We start from the raw sequence: 21,732 nt of genomic DNA on the forward strand, positions 1-21,732 counted from the left end.
AAATGGTCATTTAAAGACATCCTTCATGTAAATTGTGTTCGGACGCTGACACGGAATTGGAACGTATTGGAGCTTGAGATGCTCAATTGAGTGAGTGCAGGCTCGTTGATGATTTGAGGCAAGTGCATCGCTCCTGTAAACGTTATAGAGGGGGTGGGGCAAGTAGTCACCTTGTTGAAACTTGCCTGGAGAGGCCTCGTTGGAAGGCGATATGAGAAATGCATTTATCAGAGTGCCAGTGCGGTTGCTGATTACGTTGAACCCGCCTAGACGCATGTATCCAAGCTACGTCGTCCCTGGAGCTAATCCGCAGCATAACTCCTAGCAGTACGACGAAGGCTAGTCATCGCATCACAACGGGCAAGCTTTCAACCACATCAACCAGCCATGCGTCTATCAAGAACAGCAGGCCTCATGGCCTTGTGCGCCTCGGTGCAGGCCTTCACCGACTCGTCGCCCTTCATCATGCTCTCGACTGCCGAGTACGTCACGGAACTACAGAACCCTTTCTATCATCGTCATCGAACATTGCTAACACGCCTTCATCTTCCCTAGGTTCGCGAAGTCCAACCCCGCCCAGCTCCAGGCCCAGTCCCAGGTCGTCAAGACCGTCCAGGATCTCCTCTCCTCCTGCCCGACAGACCGCTACCTCCTCGTCTCCCAGCCCAACGTCAACGCGGCCGACATCCGCAGCCCGGCCAGCGGCGACTGCCAGTCCCCGAACCTGTGCCGCGCAATCTCCGACAAGGACGCCCGCGGCGTCTACAGCGTCGCCGAGGTCGTCGGCGAGGTGCCCATCGGAAAGCTGGCCTACTACATCAAGAAGTCGTGCGCGGGAAAGACCGTCGAGGTCGAGGAGGCCAGGCTCGCTGCCCTTGGACGGGACGCGAGAGCCGCCACGCTCGCCGACAACGACCACGTCCTGGGCCAGCGCCTCGAGAAGCTGCGCAAGGCGTCGGATTCGTACACTGTCATCTACCTCGCCAGCCCCTCCGAGCCCACCTACGAGGCCGAGTTCACCACCGAGCCTCTGCACGCCGAGCTCAAGCGCCACGAGGCGAGCCTGCGACATGTCAGGAGGGCCGAGAACGAGACCGAGTGGAGCAAGCTCCCTCTTTTCGAGAAATACGTCTTCTTCTCCCCAGGTGAGTGATGGAGTTCCATCGATTCGTGAGGTCCCGAATAGAACTGACATGATAATAGGCGTCTTCCATGCTCTCATCGCCACCATCGTTCTCTTCAGCATACTCGGTGTCGGTATCAGGGCTCTTGCCAGCCTCGAGATCCCGTACGGTGCTTTCGAGAAGGAGAACGGCCCTGCGGCTCACAAGAAGGCCCAGTAGATGTGTATCAAAATCGCCTAAAGGCATTTCTCTCTAGGAGTGTCTCCTTCAACGACCTGTGTATTTCATTTGAGAACGTCGGGAGTTATCGGCTGGCTTCTGACAGGCGTGTTTCGAGTAAAGGGGAGGAAATCCATGGCATGATAGGGTAGAGAGCACAGGAAAGGGCCCTGTGGTCTGTAGAGACCAACGTAGTGTTTTTTCCTCGCAAATGGCATGAAATGTATTCCTATAACAAATGGACCTTTTTTTCTTCCTCTGTTTGCCGCCCACCTCCCCTCCCCCACATCAGACAGAGCCTTCATGCTTGTTTGAGGGGAGAGAAAAACGCCGTAAACGCCTACTACAGCCTTCGCCGGCCGTCTCAAATCAAATTCTCGTCTCTGTAAACTTACCCCATGACCGAGCACTGTCTTTTATACCAAGTGACTCGGCAGCAAGAAGTTGGCGATGCCCTCGCGGATGGCGTACTCGTGTCCGCAGTTACCGCAGACGAGCTTGCCCTCCATGATCTGCGTCTCCATGAGGAGGTGGTGCAGGTCCTTGAGCATCTTCTCGTCGCCCTCGAGCTGCTCTGCCGAGGGGGGCTCCGCGGGGAGTTCGGGGAAGCCCAGCTTTTTGTGTGAAATGTCAGCACTCTGTCTTGTTCAACGATGACACATAGGAGACATATGGGAGAAACAAAAATGAGGCTGGATGGTATATGATAATAAGACGTCCTCATATGTAGGATTGAAAGTGAAGAAAACGAGGTTATGAAGTAAGAAAATAAAAAGCCTTACCTCAGTTGCGTTCGTTCGCAGAGCGGCCCAGTCTAAGCGGGGCAGGACGTTGAAGAGAAGTTGGGGGTTGACCTCGATGTCGTCCTGCGCCAACTCTGCGTCCTTGGGGTGGAGGGGGAACGAGGCCGCAGAGGACTTGCAGGCCTTGACCGCGCAGGTCAAAAAGTTGAGACTAAGGAGCTTCATAGTTCTTTTTTTCTTCTTTCGTCTTTTGGGCGTCACGTAAAAGTGGTCGGTCGCTATTCCGTAGAGTGGTGTTTGAGTTGAGGTTTGGCCAGCACGGAATTTTTTTGGAACCCCACACGTGATGCGCTTTGGGATGGGTGCGTTGCAGCTATTGGACTGCGCTTTAAGTGAACTCAAGACGCAGAGGTAACACTTTTAACATCACGAAAAATGACACACTTGGCAATAGCTAGCATATGTGTATGTTGGCCATTTTCTTCTTAGTTGGCATTTGTTGTTTTGTATTTCCTGTGCCTAGCCGAAGTCCACTTCCTCCCGTCAATTCCCTTTTTACGCCATGGTCTTCTCGTAGCCGACATCTCTCGCGGCCCTGGACTTGCTGATCTTGATGTAGGCGACGATCGCAGCAACGACAACACTACCGAGGAGACCCTTCTGGATTAGGGACCAGCCCTCGCCGGAGCCCACCTCCAGCGGCGTATCCTCGTTGGAGTAGCCTGACGCCCACTCGCTATTGCCGTATTCGCCTGCAATGAGGGGGGCGTAGCCATCAGCAAACCAAGTACGTTTTTTGTGTGTTTTTCATCAATTTCGGGGGGTCATCAGCGGGAAGAATAAAGGTGAGGTGGTGTAAAGTGTCGGGTTGGTGATAAAACGAGAGACAGCGAGGAACGACGGATTGTCACAGTACGTGCTCAGAGTTCCACGTGGATACCTTCAGATGGCACCTCCAGCTCTCCGCTCTTTGCGATCTTGATCGTCTTGGCGGGGCGGTCGCCGGGCTGGGTCTGGGCCTGCTCGATCTTCTCGACAACGTCGAAGCCCTCGAGGACCTCGCCGAAGACGACGTGACGGCCATCGAGCCAACTGTGGTAACAGAGTTAGCGCAGCTTCGGAATGTGGCGTGTTTGTAGTTGTCGGCGGGGGTATGCTTACGAGGTGATGACGGTGGTGATGAAGAACTGGGAGCCGTTGGTGTCCTTGCCGGCGTTGGCCATGGACAGGAGACCCTTTTTGGAGTGCTTGAGCTTGAAGTTCTCGTCGGGGAACTTCTCGCCGTAGACTGTGGAATTCCCATGTCAGTCGTCATGCAGTGCTAAAGGAAAATTTCAGATGGGATGTAACTCACTGGACTTGCCACCAGTGCCGTCGCCTTTGGTGAAGTCACCACCCTGGATCATGAACTGCTTGATAACGCGGTGGAAGGTAGAGCCCTCGTAGCCGAAGCCCTTCTCGCCGGTGGCGAGAGCGCGGAAGTTCTCAGCGGTCTTGGGGACCGTCTTTCCGTACAGACCCATGGTGATGCGGCCGATGGGCTCATCGCCGTGGGTGATGTCGAAGAAGACCTTGTGGGTGATCTTGGGGCCCTTGGCAGCCTCAGCGGTCTGCGCGAAGAAGGCCAGAGCCACTCCGGCAAGGAGGAGGGCAGAGACGATTCTCTGAAGGCTGAACATGATGGACGCTGGGCACTGAATTCGATCAATTGGGAAAGAAATTCAGATTGTTTGGATGCAAGTGGAAACCGTCTGGAAAAGGGAGGAGAGGTTATCGCCAGAAGGGACAGTGTGTTAAATAGAGGGACCCTCGGAACGGTAGAGCTACGTTTCAAACTCCCCTCTCTGAAGCACGCGAATGAGGAAGTCGAGCTCGGACCCTGGTCGCCGAAACTGCCCAATGGGGGGAGGCAATCCGTGGAAGTGGATGCATCCATGGCATAAAGGGACACCTTTTGGGCGGATCAGTGCTATCAATGCAGCTGGGCAGCCACTGGACTGCGTGCAGCACTGCAAGAGCACCGCCGCCGCCGCGTTGCATTTGGATCCACTATTTCTCGGCGCCGACTCTCCGTGAGTGCATCGTTGATTTCGAAGTTTCGCGATTCCATCATCAGGCCCAGGAACCGGAGCAGCCCGCGACGACATCAGTGACATTCTTTTCGAGAACTCAAGTCGCAAATCGGTGACAATGGTAAGTTCATTCCTTAGTGTAGTTGTTTGAGCTGCAACTGACTGATCCTGTGCAGGTTTTCATCCTAGGAGTCAACTTTTCCGAGGCAAAGCTCGTGAAGGTATGGCAACCCCTTCGCCTGCGAACGACAACGAACCAGTCGCAACGCCTCAGCCGACGATGCTAACCAATTTTCCCTTTTGACAGAAAGCGCTCGAGTCTTTCTTCGCTCTCGGACCCACCACATCCTCCCGCATTCTGGCCAAATACTCCATCTCCCCCATGTCCAAAGTCGGCGCTCTGCCACCGAAAACCGTTACGGCCCTCACGGCAGAGCTGTCGACCATGACGATAGAAAGCGATGCGCGGAAGGTTATACAACAGAACGTCATGAGACTAAAGGATATGGGAAGCTACCGAGGAAGAAGACACGCCATGAACCTCCCCGTGAGAGGACAGCGGACGAGGACCCAGATCGAGTCGGCCAGGAAGCACAACACTGCGAACAGACGACGGTAAGCCCCCTACGTGGTGGCTGTCGACTTGGTATTTGGAGAGTTAAGGAGTTGATTTTGAGGTGGTGCTCACTGGGTGACCATCGAATGTACAAGATAGACGGGTCTGTGGTGTGCCCAAACATGTATGACTATGAAAAACTATACCACTTGTACCAACAAAATTGGTTCCAATTTCACCATTGTCTTATCTACGATCAGAGACCTATCTCGGAGGTGTATATCGATGCCGGGTTTCCATCTACTGCTCTTACCACTTCGGGCTTGCGATGTCATCCTCGAGAACAGGCTGGCCATCCTTTTGCAGCTTCTCGGCAACCGCCTCAACCTCCTTCCAGACGCGGAGAACATTTCCGCCGACGACCTTTGCCGCGTCCTCGTCACTCAAACCCTGCCTCAGCAGCTCAGCAACGAGGTCCGGGTACTTGGACACGTCCTCCAGACCCTTTGGCACTGAAGCAATTCCGTCAAAATCGGAGCCGAATCCCACGTGGTCGAAACCGATCAGGTTGCCAATGTGCAGGACATGACGGACGACCTGATTGAGTGTGGCGTTGGCGGGGACGTACGTGGGCAGACCGTTCTCGTTGCCGGAGTCGACGCAGGAGATGAAGTCGGGCGCAAAGTTGACCATGACGACTGCGTTGCGTTCCTTGACAAGCTTGAGAACGTCGTCCTTGACGTTGCGAGGGTGTGGGCAGACGCTGAACGCGGAGCTGTGGCTGTAGATGACAGGCGCCTTGCTACCTTCCCAGTCCTTGCCCCCGAGGACATCAATCTGTGTCTCGGCGCTGAGATGGACGTTAGGAATCGCCATCTGTAGGGATCAATGTTTCTCAAAACTTACCTGGTATGGGAAAGGTCAACAATCAATCCGACGCGGTTCATCTCGTGAATGAGACGGCGACCAGCAGGGCTCAGCCCGTGCCACAGAGGCTCTGCCTTGCGCAGAGGGCTTTCCAGCAGCGCGGCGTCGGCGAACTTGTTGTGGCAGTTATGGGTGAGGGTCGAGTAGCGGACACCCAAGGCATGGTAGCGTCGGAGATTGGCGACAGAGTTGCCGATTTGATGCAGACCCTCGACGCCCAGAGGAGAGATGAGCTGGCCCTTTTCGAAAGCTTTCAGAGCTGTGCCGCTGTCTGCGCTGGAGGAGAAGTCCTTGGGGTAGGAGTCCTTGATGCGGGTCATGACGTCGATTTGGTCAAGAGTCCACTGGACGCCTACGTTCACACTCGTTAGAATCGTACATCTTGTTTGTCACTTGAAAGGTCAAGGCTCACTCTCGGCGTAGTTCTCATCAGAGAAGTCACTGCCATTGGCAGGGCAAGGGGTGTAAACACTCCAGAAGGCACCGCCGTTCTGGCCCTTGCGAAGTCTGGGTAGATCAACATGACCAACGAGACCACCGTTCTCAAAGGGCTCGGTGAAGTTCTTCTCATAGATGTGGTTATTGAAGAATCCTCGGACGAGAATAGGGAGGTCATTGTGGCCATCTACAAAGACGAATGGTCAGTACTCCTCATCGCGTTGTACAATACACGCAGGGCGGTCGCACCGATCAATGGGGTGTGAGATAGAATGTTGTGAGCCCTCTCCTCAACGGTAAGGGGTACACCCCAAGGCTTTCTCATTTGATGATAGCATGACTTCATAGGACGGACGCCAAAGGTCAGTGTAACGAGCCACAGGGCAAAACAAGCAACAACGGCTTTCTTCGCAGGAGACGGGCTCTTGCGAGGAGGCAGCTGGGCTTCATCGCCAGTCTCGTCGCGCATGAGTTGTTTCTTTTCGTCCATGGCGTTTGGTGTGACTTTGGTGACCAGCGATCTTAGGTCTGTGTCTCACGGCTATGTTATCCGTCAGTACTAGTTGCCTACAGGATCTCAAGAGCCAGTATCGAGTTGGCAAGCTAAGAAGGACTCAGACGACTTACTGTCAATAGGCTGTCTGAAGACCACCTCGAAACAAGATAGATACTGGCTTGCTGCGAAAGTCAATGATCCTTCCCAGAGAGAAGCCGAGGGGTTCAGACTACAGGCATGTTACAATTCGTCTGGTTGATTAGGAATCACGTCACAGAGTGCCTGGGGTCAAAGCTCCCAGCTGCGATTGCGCGAGACTCTTATCTGCGACTCGATCCCGGCGATAAGCGACAATTTGGGAAGCTCCAAAGTTCCTCCCTGAAGATGACTGAAGTCTGAAGACGTTTGGAAAAGGGCTTCTCATAGTCTCAATAACAGTATTCACTATTCTTCAACTTATTCAACTACTGATGAGACATGGAATGCTTGGGCAACTTGAGTATAGTATGTCCTCCAGATCCTGATAGATCCAGTAGACTTAGTCCTAGCACGAGTGGTCTCAGCTTTGGCATGCCGCGCGAAAGTCAGCCCAGTGACTGTAGGGGAAGTTTAGTTGGTACATCTGTAGGTCAAACCTCGTTCTTTTGTTGAACATGTTATGTCTTCACGGTCTGTTAAGTCTAGAGTGACTATCCGTACTGAGGTGGACAGATAAGTCTTCTTGATTCAGGACAGTGCATCAAGACCCGAGAGTAGGGACAAGCACTGAGTAGAGTGGGCTTGTGGATTAGAATTTCGGGAACGGGCCTCATAGACGGGAAGCTCCCAGTCATGACTTTGCAACTTCGGATGATGGCTGGCTCTTGCGTTCAGTCGGCATTACCCCAGGCTATACGTACTTCGTACTCTCAGCTAGATGATTCCCGTATGCTGGGCTCTGCGGGTAATGCTCGACAGAGAAGATTACGGATTCAATGGGGCAAATCGTTCGGTGTCGTCCTCACTGGCAGGCCGCAGACCAGGTCATGGTGGTCATTAATAACGGCCTTTTGTCGTCTGGGGAACCGTCCCAATGGCAACGAGGGGGGCTCAGGGGTTAGAGGTCGGGGTTTGGTGATCAGCAATAATTCTCTTCGGTTTCAACTTACGGTGGCAGTAGTCAACGGAAAGCCTCGTGCAGCAACAAAGAAGGGAACAAAGACAATAGACGACTTTGACGTCTTCATAGGCATTGCCTCTGGATGAGAGACGAGGAAACCTTATCCTGGACTGCATAAATTGTGAAGATGATGCTTAATACGGCGCCAAATTGGCGGCGACAAATGGCTTGGGCGGTCAGCCCTGTGAGAAGGGGGCTGCGAACGTCTTTGGGGTTCGCTTCGCAAGTGAGTGAATGGGCCGAGTCTCTCCAGTCCAGCTGGGAATAGCCCCATCATTCTGCAACAGAGACGAATGCAGGGGTTTCACACGACCTGTCCTTGCCCTGACATCGGTAACTTTCTGCTTTGCTTCTGCTTGGCTGCCTCATTCAGGGTCATTTGCTTTGAATGGAGCATAACGGGGGGCAATCGAGATACTGACCAGTCATGTAATGGGAAAGGAGATGAGTGGAGATCGGGCAGTGGCTGGAGCATGATGTATTTTTGGCTTCAGATGGCTCCTCCCATCATCATCGGCTTTCAGCCAAGGTCCCAACTCCAGTCGTCCAGTGAGCCCGGCTGAGGGTCTGCCGCCTGAGGGGCCAGCTTTCGTTCGATCACTCGTCATGAGGCAGGGGACCAATGGAATGGGATGCCAAGTGGGAAGAGGTGCCGCAAGTCGCAAAGCTTCACTGATGGCCCTGCGGAGACCGAGAGACGCACAGCTGGACACACAGTACGGAATACGGATAGGTCTCCATGGATGTATTCGTAGTAACCTGGAAGCAGGAGGAGTCAGGAGGAATACCTACGTAGTGTAGGTACGAATAGAGAGCATTGAGCAAGCAGCAGCAAGTGGAAGCAGCTTCTCCTTCCATCCTTCCTGCCCCCCCCCAAACCTAACCTGCATTTCAACCTTGAACCTTGAACCTGTCAGCAACCACTGACCAGCACCAGCACCTTCACTCCAAAAGCCTTTCCATTTCTGCTGTCCAAAATTTCCTCCTCCAACTGGCATGTGCCCCTGACAAAGGACGACGACAACGAACAATACAGCCTTTTGCTTCTACTTCACCTTCCTGCACCTGTCTCTTTTATCTCTCGTTTTGTTCGTCGTCGACTCTCTTTCCAAAGAATAGGCTGCACCGCCGACTCAATCGCGGCTGACGTATTCCTTCGCTGCTCGCAACCGGCAGAAAAGCATCTCTAATCTCGAGCCGAAAATACCAACCCATCTTTCCCTCCCACCTCCCGCCTCCTGCATAACGACGAAACGAAACAATTCTCGCCGCCTCCTTTTCTTTCTGCCCGCCAAACTTTTCAGCCTCAACCCGTATCAACACAGCATCATCGTCCGCGACAAGTAGAAGCTTTTAGGCATCATGCCGGGCTTCGAAGATTCCTTTTGGTCCAGCGACTATGCTGCAGGTAAGTCAACTGAATGCGCTACTGCAACCCCTCGCGCTTTGGCTAAGCATCTCCGCGCTAGGACTCGGCGTCCTCTTCAGCAAGTTGCAGCAAGGCGTCCAAGAAAACCGACAAGTCCTGACCGTCGCTCGAATGCGTGCCGAAGCCGAGGAGATTTACAGTCAGCGATTAGGAGATATTGCACCCAACGCAGACAAAGTCCAGGGCGGCTTCTCAAAAGACGATGGTGCCAGCGTTCGCAAGGTTCGTATAGCGTCCCAACCGAGAGCTTTCCCGAGGCTCGTGCTAACGTCCCTCACAGGCCTTCGATGGTGTTCGGACCGAGATGCAAGAGGGCGCCAAAAACCACAAGAAGATTGCTCAGAGTATTCGAGACCTGGTTGTTAACCCGTTCTCACGCTGGTGCGATGCCCACGAGTCGCGCATTCAGGACTCTCAGGATGAGCTGCAAGCTCGTATCAAGGCACACGACAGACAGGCCGAGTTGGTCAAGAAGCTGAGAAGCACCTACTTCAACAAGTGCCGACTGGTTGAGGACATCGAGGAGGAGACCAAGCTGGCCTTCCAGGACCCCGAGAACAGCCCGAAGAACCCCATTCCCGAAATCAAGGTCTCCGAAAACAAGGAGCCCGAGCTTCACCCCCATGAAGACGATGACGAACCCATTGAGATCGGCGACGAGATCTACCAACCCGAGCAAGTCAAGAAGATTTTGGCGCACATGCTGAACACCATCAAGCTTGGGGAGACCAAGGTGCCCATTCTCGGAACCTACCAGAACACATCGGCAGGCTCAGACATTGTCGAGTACCTGCAGAGGCACATGAACACGACGAGCGTTAGCTATGCCGAGAGAATCGGACAGGATCTTATCTCGAACGGATACTTGAGGTTGATTGGCAACGTCGGCAGCACTTTCGCCAACAGTTCCAAGATGTTCTATCAATGGCGTCCCAAGGCTTTCAAGCTGTCCGGTATCCCCGATAAGAAGTCGCCTCTTGGTCGCACGTTTTCCCTTCCTGCATCTGAGACGTCGGATTCACCTGTGGTCGGATCCGTCAGCGAATACCTCGCCAACTGGAACGTCCTCAACAACCAACACCCCAACGAGACCCCGCCGGAGCGATTGCGCCGCGAGGCTAGGGAGGCCGACGACAAGTACAAGGGTGGCGTGCGCAAGTTGGACGAGATGCGCTGCGATCTGGAGGAAACCATCTTCATTCACCTCCGCTTCCTGGAGCGCTGCGAGCTGGACCGTCTCAAGGCTATCAAGACTGTTATCCTGGACTTTTCCGGCACCATCAGCAACGTCATTCCCAGCATGCAATCTGCTGTGGACCACATGATGCTTTTCCAGGAGACAGTTCAGCCTTTAGGGGACCTCAGATACCTACTGGAGAGCTACCGGACCGGTAGCTTCATTCCCAAGGTGGTGGTCTACGAGAACTACTACAACAAGGTCGACGAGCAGACATTCGGAGTGGATCTCGAGGCAAGAGCGCGCGCGGATAAGAAGCGAGTGCCTATCATCGTCACCACCATTCTGACCTACCTCGACAACCACTACCCTGACCTCGAAGGTGACGAGGCGAGACGGAATGTGTGGCTGGTTGATGTTCCACTCCAGCAGATCCACAAGCTCCGTGGCAAGCTGAATGACGGCAAGCCCGTTGCGGCCGGAGTTTTTGATGAGTTCGATATTCCAATCGTTGCGGCTCTGCTCAAGCTGTACCTCCTTGAATTGCCTGGTAAGAGGCCCGCTCGACGAATTTGTAGAAGCGATGGACTAACAGCATTTCAGATTCCCTCGTCTCCTCTCATGTTTATGAGATTGTCAGAACCATTTACCAGACCCAAACCCAGGAAGACGAATCTGCCCGCGTACCTGTGCTGCAACAGACGCTGTCGCAAATGCGTCTTACTAATATCGCAACACTCGACGCCTGCATGAATCACTTCACCCGCCTAATTGACCTTACCTCGGCTGATGAGACTTACATCGCGACTTTGGCCACGAGCATTGCGCCCTGTATCCTGCGTCCTCGCACGGAAACCTCCCTGACTATGGAAGAGAAGCACGCTTACAGACTCGTCCGTGACCTCTTCGCCAACAAAGACGCCATCTTCAGCGAACTCAAGCGTATGTCTACCGCAGGCCATGGCGGATCGATTAGAGACAACAATCGCCCCCGCGCAATCAGCACCGACGAGAGCAACCGGAGAGCCAACATGGAAGAGCGGAATAGAGCTCTGCTTGAGAAGGCCGCCGGCAGCCGCGGCCGTGCAACAAGCCCTGCTCCCAGCCCTCGTGGTCACAGGCGCGACCGCAGCACGGGTGGCCCTGAGACTCGCTTCCCGATCCAGACGAGCCCACCTGCATCGGCAGTCGACCGTCACCGTTCTAGCTTGGGTAGCGTCGTTGGCGCCAAGAGGTCCAGTCTCGAGGTTCCCGGCAGCGAAACCAGCTCGCCAAAGGAGACTACAACCAACGGCTCGGCGGCGGCGCCTGCGCCTGCAGCGGAGGGAGTCGCGGCCAGGATCAAGGCTCTCGAGTCGCCTGTTGAGAAGCGCAACAGCTTGGGACGCAGCAGTGTCCGATACTCGCTGGACCGACACGTGGCAGCCGCACCTAGCGCAGGAACGGACAGCGGCTCGTCAACTCCTCGCGATTCTCTTACCGCGCCTCGCGGAGTGACACTCGAGGACAAGCCCATGGATGACTGAAGCAAGCGTGTTTAAGCGGTGCCTCTTTGCTCTTTATGGCCTTGAGACTTTCCTTTTTTCTTTTCTTAATGTCTATTTTCTTCAAACCAAACTACACCCCTTTTTTGTGTGACGTGTGGACGGACGCTGGAAGGACTATGTGCGACGGACGGCGGGTTTACAGGGCAACAAAAAAAGGGGACATCCACTTTTGGCTGGTTTTGATTTTTCCTTTTTGGCGGTTTGAAACGCGAAACGACGGTGACGTTTGGGGAAGCGATTCTCCAGTGTCCCCTTTGTATCATGTCTGTACGTAAACAAAACCCACGAGAAGAGAGAAGGAAGAGGGATGAGAGAGACAGCCAGACTCGGCTAGAGTGTAGAGGAAGGAGGAGCGGAGCCAGGAGTTGTCGACAAGAGAAGAGGAGTATTCCTCAACCTTTTAAAGACTTGATGTGTTTGTTATGACGTGAAATGATGGATGTCTTGTGTGGTGACGAGAGCGGCAGGATGATGGACGACCATGAGCTGAACGAGCGAGTGTGTAGGATAATTATGTTTGCAATGGACGTAATGTGTCAATATCCCCCCATGTTTACCAAGTCTATTACCGTCGCCCCTTTCCTCGCGTCTTGGCAGCCATTCTCGTGATGCTTCAAACTGGCCGCTACGCATACACGACAAAGTATTAACTTGCCAGATGGTGACCACCAGCTCAAACATCACTCACTCACTCGCAAATGACAAGAGTTCTTCACTGTAGCCCCTAATCTTACTCAACCGTTTGTCATTCAACACTGCACCTTTTTATTCTAATATGCATGCTAGAGTTATAATCTTCCTCTCATCTCGCACTTTCACAACCACCTCAGCCCTGCCTGGCCTGCCTCAACCACTATCCCCCGCAATCTCAGCCATCTTGGTCGTCTTCTTCTTTTTCTTCTTCTTCGGCACGACAACCGGCGGACCAGCAGCATCAAACCCGCCCTCTCCGGACCCTTCAACAGCCATCTCGGGAGGCGGTATCAGCGCGCTGTCCTCCCCGCCACCAGCACTATTCTCCGCCTCGTCCGCCAAGAGCACAGCAGGCGGCGCGGCACCGCCGTCAGCGAGAACCGCCTTCTTCTTCTTCTTCTTTTTCGTTTTGACCGCCGAAACCCCGGCCCCGTCCTTTTCTCTATCCTTGCTCTTCTTGGTCTTCTTCTTCACCACCGTGCCGGCAACGTCGACGCCCTGCGCAACCTGAATACGCTCATTGGCGCGCTGCATCTCGAGACGGAGCCTCTCAACCTCCTTCATCGCCTGCGCCATCTCCGCCTCCTCGCGCTGCTGCCGCTCATAGTCAAACGGCGCATTATTGGACGACGCCGCATCGCCCTCGAGGCTGAGCGAGCCGAGCGTGGACGAGTCAACGTGCAAGAGACCCTGGCGAAGCTTCTTGGCGCGCGATTTTGTGAAGCTGTCCGAGTTGTTCTCCGACTCGTAGTTGCGCGGCGTGGAGACGCCGCTGCCGACGAGTGTCTCGTCCGCGGCGATGAAGACCCTCTGCCTCGGTCGCGGTTGCGGTCGGTTGATGGGAGACGTGGGACCGGGTGCCGAGCTGCCCAGCTTGTCGAGATCCAACTGCATTATCGGTATAGAGTCTATATCGAGATCCGGGCCGTTCTCCTTTTGGAGAATGTTGTGTATCGGGGTTGACGTCCTGGGTGCCGCGTCAGGGGCGGCAATGTAGAACGGATCGTCGCGGTTGCGCTCATTGCGCTCGGCTTTCCTCCTTGCCACGATGTCTGCGTCCAGATAGCTGTCTTCCGTCGCCTGCTGTTGGTACGAGCTGACAACCTCCTCTGCCGGAACGTCGGCGATCCTGCTGATGGCTGGTTCAGCAGAGGATATGCTGGTAGGCGCCGGGCGCTGATGGTAGTACACCTCAAAGTCGTCCGCCTCGTTGGCCTCCATTGGTGTCACATCAGCCTGGGCGAGCAGATGTGCCAGGTTCGGGTGTATAGGTTCATCGAGGTCCAGGCCCTCCGGCATGGGAACATTTCGCTGGGCCCCAACAGCGACGGAATTAAGCTCCCATCCTTGAAATAGAGATGGAATAGCCTGGGTCAGAAGGAGCGGGGGATCCTGGTGAGTATCCTCGGTTGACGCCGCCTGACCAGAAGTCGCCTCCGCAGTAAGCTTCAAAAGCTCGATAAACTCGACGGATCTCTCCTGAACTTCAAGGTTGGGATGGAGAGCAAGCGGCTCCAACGTGTGGATGACGCGCGCCAAAAGCAGCGAGATCTTTGTCTTCCACTCAGGGGTCCACGGCTGGCCTTCGTTTCCTGCAATGTAGGCGAATATCTTCGTGACACCCTGCAGACTTGTTGTAAGGATATCGGGGATGTTTGTACGAGATAACGTCCGTAGTAGGTTTCCTAAGGTATCTTCGGGGAGCGCCAGCTGGTTTGCGTATTCTCCAACCAACCAAGACGTCGACTTGAGCGATGCTGACGAGAGCGAGTGGCCGGCAGGTGTGTCCGCGTTCATTTGTTGAATGATGAGGTCCGCTGCCCGGACCGCCGCTCCTCGTAGCGCATGAACCTTTACAGCGACATTCCTCAGTTCATCTCCAATTCTTCCTGATACGTCCCCGGCAGTCGACTTCCCAGACGCAGCGGCCGAGTCGAGTTCGGTCTCAACTGATCGTGGTGTTGGCGCCATGCGGACAAGCTGGATGAGCACGTCGATGTACCAGTCAAAGTCAGCCAAACTGCTGTAGTTGTTCTGTGAGCACATGGTCAGGATCCGTCCGATGACGTCGCTCCTGTAGTCGTCGGGAAGTGGTGGCTCTTCCTGGGCCTTGGTCGGCGAGTGTATCTCGATCTCTGCTTCCTCCTCCGAGTCCATTCCCGTGTCTGGACCGAGGGGAGCCCCTGGTCGATTTCTCTTAGGCGCAGATGACTTGAGCTGCTTCATCAAACGGCTCACGATGGACACCAGGTTACCACTGCTGACCATGCCCTGAACGAGGTCCAAGGCCTTGATGCGGATAGTGATATCAGCACTGTCGATACACTCAAGAATGACATCTTCTTGTTGCGCCACCAAGAACGGGTGTGTCACGACAATCTTGTTGAAGGCAAGCAGTGCAACATATTTCACTAGCCCATGTTAGCTCTCAAAGATTACCCGGCGAAGGTTAGGTAGGACTTACGATTTGGGTCGCCGTCCACCATGATCATGCCCCTGAGCTTGTTCACACAAAGCGTCGCAATCTCTTCTCTGCCCGAGACATCATCTGCGCTGCCTAGAATACCTCCCTGGATGATGCCATTGATGCACTCGTAAAGTAGCGACATGGCTGGTGTCGTCCGTATCAACTCAGTCAGGGGTGGCAGCAACTTTCGAACAAGGCGAGGTTCCAACGGTGTCAAGGTCGCAAACTACGCCCAGAGTCAGCAAACCATATAGCAGCACTACCCGATACAACCAAACATACCAATTTGATCAGCTTGATGGCCATCCAGTTATTACCGCCATCCACGAGGAGTTCAAATAGCCTGGGCGCCAGCGGCAGGAAATCGTGCGGTCTCCTCCATCCCAGCTCGCATACCACGTTGACAATGGCCGCCGTCACACTCGGGTCCTCGTCCTTGTCCATCAGCCGCTCCTTGATCTTGGGCCACGCCGCGCGCAGCGTCTCGGGGTACACCAGCGCCAGACGGTACAGCGTTACAATAGTCTTCTTGCGAATGGCCGGGTTCGAGTGGCCGAGGCGCGGGAGGAGGTCGGAGAGGGTCGAGAGGGCGAGGGAAGGGTTGATGATGTGTGGCAGCGTAGCCATTGGCAGGGAAATCGTGGTTGCCTGTGTCGACGACAGGTCCTGGAAGCAGAAGCGTCAGTCTCTCGCTCGCCATGTGTCTAACCTTCCAACAACCCCTCAGCCGCAAGAATGGATGGGGAACAGTACCTTCTTCAGCAGATTTGTAGCAAGCATGAGCACTTCGGTATCAGGCCGGAAGCTCTGGACGGCGGCCAGGTACCCAACCCTCTTCTGGTGGTACTTTTGCGACGACATGACCTCGAGGACATGGAACGAGGCCCACGACATGTCGTGACCTACCATTTCGAGGTAGACCAGCTTCAGCAGCGCCGTCGCCTTGACGTCTGGCAGAAAGAAATGTCCCAAGTCAGCGAACCGTTCTCTTGCATTTACCCCAATGCCACTCCCGCCTGGGGATTGCCTGCTCACCCATGTCCTGCCCGCGAACTTCCGCGCGACATTCTTTCAAGCTGTTCTGTATGTACTCGCGCTCGTTGCCTTTATGGTTTCGCAGGCCTCTAATGAGGTCATAGAGGGATTTCTCAAACCTGTGTATGCGTCCGTTCTAGTCAGCGCGCTGGAGCTCCCTTGCGGCGCAGTGTGTGGTGACTTTTGTTTTGCGAATGTCATCCGCCACCCCAGAGAGACCTACATCTTGACAATGACAACAGCCCCACGCTAGGGGGGGAAAGCAGCCTAGAAAGGGCAAAAGGTATCGTGTTCGGAGCGAATGTTATGGGGAGGTTCGGTCAGGTACTCCGGGAGTTATGGTACATTGTGGATGGAGGTCGGCTCCGGTTGGTATCGTCGTCGTCTTCGTCGCTGTCGCCTTGGCGAGACTGTATTCGTGGGAAATGTCCAAGGTATGTCAGAGTCGGAGATGCGGGACGGTTGATGGCGGGCTTGGTGTGGCTTGCCAACTTGGCTTGTGGAGAGAGCTGTGCTGTGTTCCTGCGCTGCTTGCTGCTCGATAATCCAAACCCCACCAAAGCCCAGCCCGATAATGATGTGCTGGGGGCTGGCTCCACGACCTTGGGTACTGTGCCTGTCAGCTCCCCGTCCCATCGGGCACTGTACGGCCGGTGCAGACCGCAATCCCACTAACACCGACCGACACAGCTTCTTTCTACTCGTCATTGCGCCCAGCTCCAACGATATTTTTCTTTGGGACGAACTCACTCAAGCATCTCAGCATTTCGGACGGCGCAACAAGAACCTCGAGGCGAGAGGGCTCTTAATACAACACACTCATTCTCTCCTGTTTCCTTTAGCGGCATCTGTACACTACAAGCAACAAACATAGCCCATTGACTTAATACCGACCTCCCGCATCCTCCAAAAACCGCATCGCGAACCTCGACCTCGACCTCGAAATCGAAATCGAAATCGAAATCGAATCTCAAACCCCCTCCCCACCGCAAACTCCCTCGAACCTTCGAACGAGACATCATAATGGCAACCGCAAGACCCCTCCTCCGCCTCCCGGCCCCATTACGAACCACCCTCACCTCCCTCACCCCATCCACCCGCCGACCCTTCTTCAACCTCCCAAACCTAACCCCCCCAACAACCCCCCAAGTCCTAACAGCAACCCGCACAATGCCCTACCCCTCCCCGCAACTCTACGACGTAATCTCCGACGTGGACGCCTACCAGACCTTCGTCCCCTACTGCGCCGCCTCCCGCGTAACATCCTGGTCCGCCCCCGACCAAGCCAACGGCGGAAGACGCTATCCGACACAAGCAGACCTCCGCGTAGGCTGGGGCGGCTTCGAGGAGACCTTTACGAGCAGACTCCACTGCGTTCCGGGCGAAAGCGTCGAGGCCATCAGCGGCGCGGACGTGGAGGGCGCGAGCCCGGGCAATGGGGGCGAGGGCGGCGCCGTGTTTAGGAGTTTGGTGACAAAGTGGCAGTTAAGGCCGCTTGCGACGGGAACGGGCACCGAGGTGGATTTGGTGATTCGGTTCCAGTTTGCGAATCCGTTGTACTCGGCCGTCAGTGCGGCGGTTTCTGAAAAGGTGGCTGGCGTCATGGTTGAGGCCTTCCAGAAACGCGTCGAGGCTGTTTTGGGTACTCCTAGACTATAATGAAGGGATCGCACTCGGGAGCTTTCTGTGAAAGAGATGTACAACATGTAGACTAATAGAAAGACATGGCAAAGGGGTTAGAAGCAAAAGTCAACGAGAGGTCATAGTCAACAACCAAGTATATAACAACATATTGCAGTGTTCGTTTTCATCGACAATAATCTACCACACCATAGCTAGCTGTCTGTGCAAGAAGAAGTAACCAATAAACATCTACCAAAAGGGTCACACAGTCTCGTCCTCCTCTTTTTGCGCCATGCCTCGAAAAAAAAATATGTCGTACCCCCCCCCCCTAGGTTGCCCCCATGATGCATGCAATGCTCCGCCAAAACAAAACATGTACGGTCTCTCTGGGGGAATAAGTCTCCCGTCCTCACGCAGCTCATACTCCGGCATACATGCGTTATAAGATCGTCGAAATGAACCGCGGTTGCCGTAAGATGCATTTTTGAGGCTCGATTTGACTGACGGGAATCTGAACAAAGTGGAAAAAGAAGGCGCGACAAGGTATCATATGTAAAAACAAATAAGGACCCCCAGCCCGGCAAGTTCGTTGAGCGTGTGATCGTAAAAGGTCTTGAGAGTTGAAGGAAATGTCCGATATGCGCGCTGGTGATCATTTCTTGTTCCTATGCATCTGTTAGCACAAAGCGTCAGTGTGGCAGTAGTTTCGGGCAACTTACTTCTTCTTGGGAGCCTTTCCGCCGGCCAAGAAATTCAGCATCGAGCCCTTGGCCGGTTTCTTATGCTTGGGCTTGCCGGGCTCGACTGTTACGACGTTGGCAGCCATGCCGTGACCGCCAGGACGTCCTACGCCAGGGGGGAAATGGCCCGGTGGGGGAGGTGGTGCTGGGCCGCCGCCGCCGCCGCCGCCGCCGCCGCCGCCGGGCCTGCCACCCGGAGGAACCATTCCCGGAGGGAATGGACCCATTCGAGGATGGCCGTGCTGCCTCATTCCTCCTGGCATGTGCATTCTAGGATCCATCGGCATGCCAGGCATGGGCATGCGTTGAGGCGCCTTATCCATGGGCCACATTCGCATCTCAATGGTCCAGTCTGGCTCGACCACCTTGTCCCAGACCTGGGGCAAGATGATCTCTCCATTAGGCCCAATCAAGTCGTAGTGACCCTCTTGCACATGAGGCCCGATGACGTCCACGTGAATGAAGGCTTGCTTGATCAGGTCTTCCATACCCTATATGAAGGTTAGCTAGGTGCCAGCGAGAGTGAGAGACATGGAAAGCAAACGTACTGTCCAGGTTGAGCACAAGTGGAAGGGGAAGCTGAATTTCCTGCCCACGGCATCCTTAAACTTGATAGGGGCCTTGTCTTTGCCCTTGTTCTTGTCGGCTTCGTACGTAGCCTTGGCCTCTTCGGTGTACTTCTTCTTGAGCTCCTCGTTGGCCATCTTGGCGGCAGCGGCGGCAGCGGCGGCGTCTTCGGCAGCCTTCTTCTCAGCCTCCAATTTGGCGCGAGCTTCGAACTCGGCCTTGGCCTTCATTTCCTCCTCGTACTTCTTCTTGGCTGCCTCAGCCTCCTCGGCGGCCTTCCTCTCGGCAGCGATTGCGGCTTCGGCCTTCAATCTCATCTCCTCCTCATACCTCTTCTTCTCTGCCGCAGCATCCTCCGCAGCCTTCTTCTCTGCCGCGACCTTGGCTGTCCATTCGGCCTCGGCCTTCAATCGCATCTCCTCCTCGTACCTCTTCTTCTCTGCCGCGGCCTCCTCGGCCGCCTTCTTCTCCGCTGCGGCCTTGGCTATCCAGGCGGCTTCGGCTGCTGCCTTGAGGTCGGCTTCGAGTTTCGCTTGCGCCGCCGCAGCTTCGGCAGCTGCTTTCTTCTCAGCCTCCATCTTGGCACGGGCTTCGTCTTCGGCCTTCTTCCTCATTTCGTCCTCCCATTTCCTCTTGGCTTCGGCCTCTTCGGCGGCCTTGGCTCTGGCATCGGCCTCAGCCTGGATTGCCTCCTTGAGCCTTTGCCTCGCTTCGGCTTCGGCCTTGATGCGAGCCTCTTCCTCGAGCCTCTTACGCTCAGCTTCGGCTTTCAACTCGCGTTCCAGCCTCTCCCTGGCTTCCCGTTCGACCTTGGCCATGGCTTCCTGGTGAAGCTTTTGTCTCTGCTCCTCAGCTTTGCGTTCAGCCTCAATAGCCTCTCTGGCGGCTTTCTCGGCCTCAATCTTTGCTTTTTCAATCTCCCTTTGCGCGATCTCTTGGGCCTCCTTCAAGGCCTCCATCCGTCGCTTGATGTTCTCTTCTGCCTCCTTCCGGACCTTCTCTTCCAGTTCTTTCTGCTTCTGCTGTTCCTCCTTCTCAGCTTGCATCTTCTTGAAGAGTTCGAGCTCTTGCTGGAGCTTCTTCTTCTCAGGGTCTTCCTTTGGTGCTGGCTCAGGTGCGGGGGTCTTGGGCTGTTGCGGTGCTTCTGTAGGGGGAGGGGGAGGGTATTGTCCGCCCATGTACCCCATGTGTTGTTGCATCTGTTGATGTTGATAGCCGTGATGGTTGTAATGAGCCGGCGGATGGGGTTGCTGGTACGGCATCATATCGTACCGCCCAGGTTCTCCGAAGTAGCTTTGCCCACTGTGAGTCGACATTGGTGAGAATGCATGTTGGTTATAGCCACCATATCCCACCATCCGGTGTTCGGGATGACCGAAGGGACTCTGTGCGCCGTAGCCGCCGCCTACGTGACTTTGAGGGTAGCCACCCTGCGGGTGACCACCACGACCGTAGTAGGAATGCCCCCCATGGCCGGGCGCCGGTACATGACCGTAGCCAGAACGGGGGCCAAAGGGGGACCCGTAATCGTCGTTGGAATCCAGACTTTCGGTAGGGGTCGGCGCTGGACCGGGCCGATACGGGTACTGAATGGCGGCACCGGGAGGAGGAGCGGTGTGTTGGGGGATGTGGTGTTGACGATAAGGGAGCGCACGCTGTTGTTGTTGCTGCTGCTGGTGGTGGTGTTGAAGATGTTGGTGTTGTTGTTGTTGTTGTTGTTGTTGTTGTTGTTGTTGTTGCGGCTGACGAGTATATCTATGAGCACCGCCGACTGCTGAGGCTGAGTCGTCTGGTTCGAGATCCTCGTCAGTGGAGTCTGTCGAGAAATCACCTTCAGAAGAGGTGGCGATGTCGTCCGATTCGTGGGGGTGGAAGCTGCTTTGGTATTGTGACTCGTCTTCACTGGCCGAGGCTGATTGAGATGTTGTGGTCCCGGACGACAGATGACCCCCGGACGACAGATGACCCGTGGGGCGTCGATATTGTGGTGTTCGTCTTCCGGTTGTGTTAGTTGACTGGTGTATGGTGAAAGCCACCAAGTCGGTTGGTCCCTGGCGTAGTTGAAAATATATAAGACTTACGCGGACGACATGAGGAAGTCTGTGGCGAAGAAAAAGACCCTTTACTCACGACGATCTCGCAAGAAAGTCGGGAGCAAAGGGGTGAATCGAGTGGGAACGTGGGATGAAATAGGATGGCCGAAGTTCAGGGTTCCTCTATGGGAAACCGACAGGAATTCGGTGTCGAGCGCTCGAATGTGGTGGTGTGTAGGTCGGGTACAGCGTTCGTCCTGGCGCAATTCACACAAGGGTGGGCGGATTCCAAGCAATGAACTGGTGGCGGAACAAGGAGAGGGAGGGAGGATGGGTTGACGGGTGGAATTGAGAGCAAGGCGATCAGATGACAGCGGCGCAGAGCGGTAAAAGAGGCGACGGCGACAGCGACCAGAAAAAGTAGACTGCAAGAAAACTAAGTTTCTGTGCAAAGGACTGAGTTGCAAGACGAGACGAGACGGACGGTTTGCGAAAATTGAGGGGTGGGCAGGGCGGCAGTCGGTGGGTGGATATTCGTTCGTGGGCTTGGGAATGTAACCAGGAAGCCCCCTGCTATTTGGCGAGATCGTGCAGTTGGGCGCAAAAAGAAGCGCGATTGGGTGCAAGGAAAATTGTGGCAGCTGGGCAGCGATTGCGGGTCTAGTCGACCGCTCCGTTTAAGACAAC

At 55.0% G+C, this 21,732-nt stretch overlaps 9 protein-coding genes across 9 annotated transcripts; 4 read left to right on the forward strand and 5 right to left on the reverse strand.

The window, feature by feature from the left end:
• Nucleotides 1-387: 387 nt before the first annotated feature.
• BDP81DRAFT_388563 (ER protein BIG1) lies at nt 388-1,343 on the forward strand (the record flags this gene model as incomplete). Its single annotated transcript, XM_060587146.1, has 3 exons — nt 388-482; nt 556-1,145; nt 1,204-1,343. 3 exons carry the CDS (start codon nt 388-390, stop codon nt 1,341-1,343), a joined length of 825 nt encoding a protein of 274 aa, XP_060451705.1.
• A 176-nt stretch (nt 1,344-1,519) lies between these two features.
• BDP81DRAFT_7744 (uncharacterized protein) lies at nt 1,520-2,689 on the reverse strand. The gene is made up of 2 exons (XM_060596262.1): nt 2,126-2,689; nt 1,520-1,957 (listed from the first exon to the last, which is right to left on the reverse strand). Exons 1-2 carry the CDS (start codon nt 2,309-2,311, stop codon nt 1,760-1,762), a joined length of 384 nt encoding a protein of 127 aa, XP_060451706.1. The 5' UTR covers nt 2,312-2,689; the 3' UTR covers nt 1,520-1,759.
• Nucleotides 2,690-3,006: 317 nt separating this feature from the next.
• On the reverse strand, nt 3,007-3,765 carry BDP81DRAFT_456556 (peptidyl-prolyl cis-trans isomerase B; the record flags this gene model as incomplete). The annotated part of the gene is made up of 3 exons (XM_060593188.1): nt 3,007-3,178; nt 3,248-3,374; nt 3,441-3,765. 3 exons carry the CDS (start codon nt 3,763-3,765, stop codon nt 3,007-3,009), a joined length of 624 nt encoding a protein of 207 aa, XP_060451707.1.
• Nucleotides 3,766-4,276: 511 nt separating this feature from the next.
• Nucleotides 4,277-4,777, forward strand: BDP81DRAFT_444360 (30S ribosomal protein S13p/S18e; the record flags this gene model as incomplete). Its single annotated transcript, XM_060591829.1, has 3 exons — nt 4,277-4,279; nt 4,335-4,379; nt 4,466-4,777. 3 exons carry the CDS (start codon nt 4,277-4,279, stop codon nt 4,775-4,777), a joined length of 360 nt encoding a protein of 119 aa, XP_060451708.1.
• Nucleotides 4,778-5,023: 246 nt separating this feature from the next.
• Nucleotides 5,024-6,569, reverse strand: BDP81DRAFT_444361 (membrane dipeptidase; the record flags this gene model as incomplete). The annotated part of the gene is made up of 4 exons (XM_060591830.1): nt 5,024-5,564; nt 5,621-5,993; nt 6,054-6,266; nt 6,329-6,569. The coding sequence occupies 4 exons, from the start codon at nt 6,567-6,569 to the stop codon at nt 5,024-5,026; spliced, it is 1,368 nt and encodes a 455-aa protein (XP_060451709.1).
• Nucleotides 6,570-8,914: 2,345 nt separating this feature from the next.
• Nucleotides 8,915-12,007, forward strand: BDP81DRAFT_7855 (uncharacterized protein). The gene is made up of 4 exons (XM_060596272.1): nt 8,915-9,142; nt 9,204-9,385; nt 9,444-10,890; nt 10,944-12,007. The coding sequence occupies exons 1-4, from the start codon at nt 9,097-9,099 to the stop codon at nt 11,864-11,866; spliced, it is 2,598 nt and encodes an 865-aa protein (XP_060451710.1). The 5' UTR covers nt 8,915-9,096; the 3' UTR covers nt 11,867-12,007.
• A 726-nt stretch (nt 12,008-12,733) lies between these two features.
• Nucleotides 12,734-15,908, reverse strand: BDP81DRAFT_307429 (adaptin N terminal region-domain-containing protein; the record flags this gene model as incomplete). Its single annotated transcript, XM_060583365.1, has 4 exons — nt 12,734-14,991; nt 15,045-15,273; nt 15,330-15,713; nt 15,801-15,908. 4 exons carry the CDS (start codon nt 15,906-15,908, stop codon nt 12,734-12,736), a joined length of 2,979 nt encoding a protein of 992 aa, XP_060451711.1.
• Nucleotides 15,909-16,826: 918 nt separating this feature from the next.
• Nucleotides 16,827-18,034, forward strand: BDP81DRAFT_413127 (dehydrase and lipid transport-domain-containing protein). Its single transcript, XM_060589273.1, has one exon. The coding sequence runs from the start codon at nt 17,106-17,108 to the stop codon at nt 17,739-17,741; it is 636 nt and encodes a 211-aa protein (XP_060451712.1). The 5' UTR covers nt 16,827-17,105; the 3' UTR covers nt 17,742-18,034.
• A 323-nt stretch (nt 18,035-18,357) lies between these two features.
• Nucleotides 18,358-21,104, reverse strand: BDP81DRAFT_444365 (uncharacterized protein; the record flags this gene model as incomplete). The annotated part of the gene is made up of 4 exons (XM_060591831.1): nt 18,358-18,370; nt 18,425-18,936; nt 18,994-21,007; nt 21,094-21,104. 4 exons carry the CDS (start codon nt 21,102-21,104, stop codon nt 18,358-18,360), a joined length of 2,550 nt encoding a protein of 849 aa, XP_060451713.1.
• Nucleotides 21,105-21,732: the final 628 nt, after the last annotated feature.

This window comes from Colletotrichum phormii, assembly GCF_030913505.1.
Source record: "Colletotrichum phormii strain CBS 102054 chromosome Unknown BDP81scaffold_1, whole genome shotgun sequence".
NCBI lineage: Eukaryota > Fungi > Ascomycota > Sordariomycetes > Glomerellales > Glomerellaceae > Colletotrichum > Colletotrichum phormii.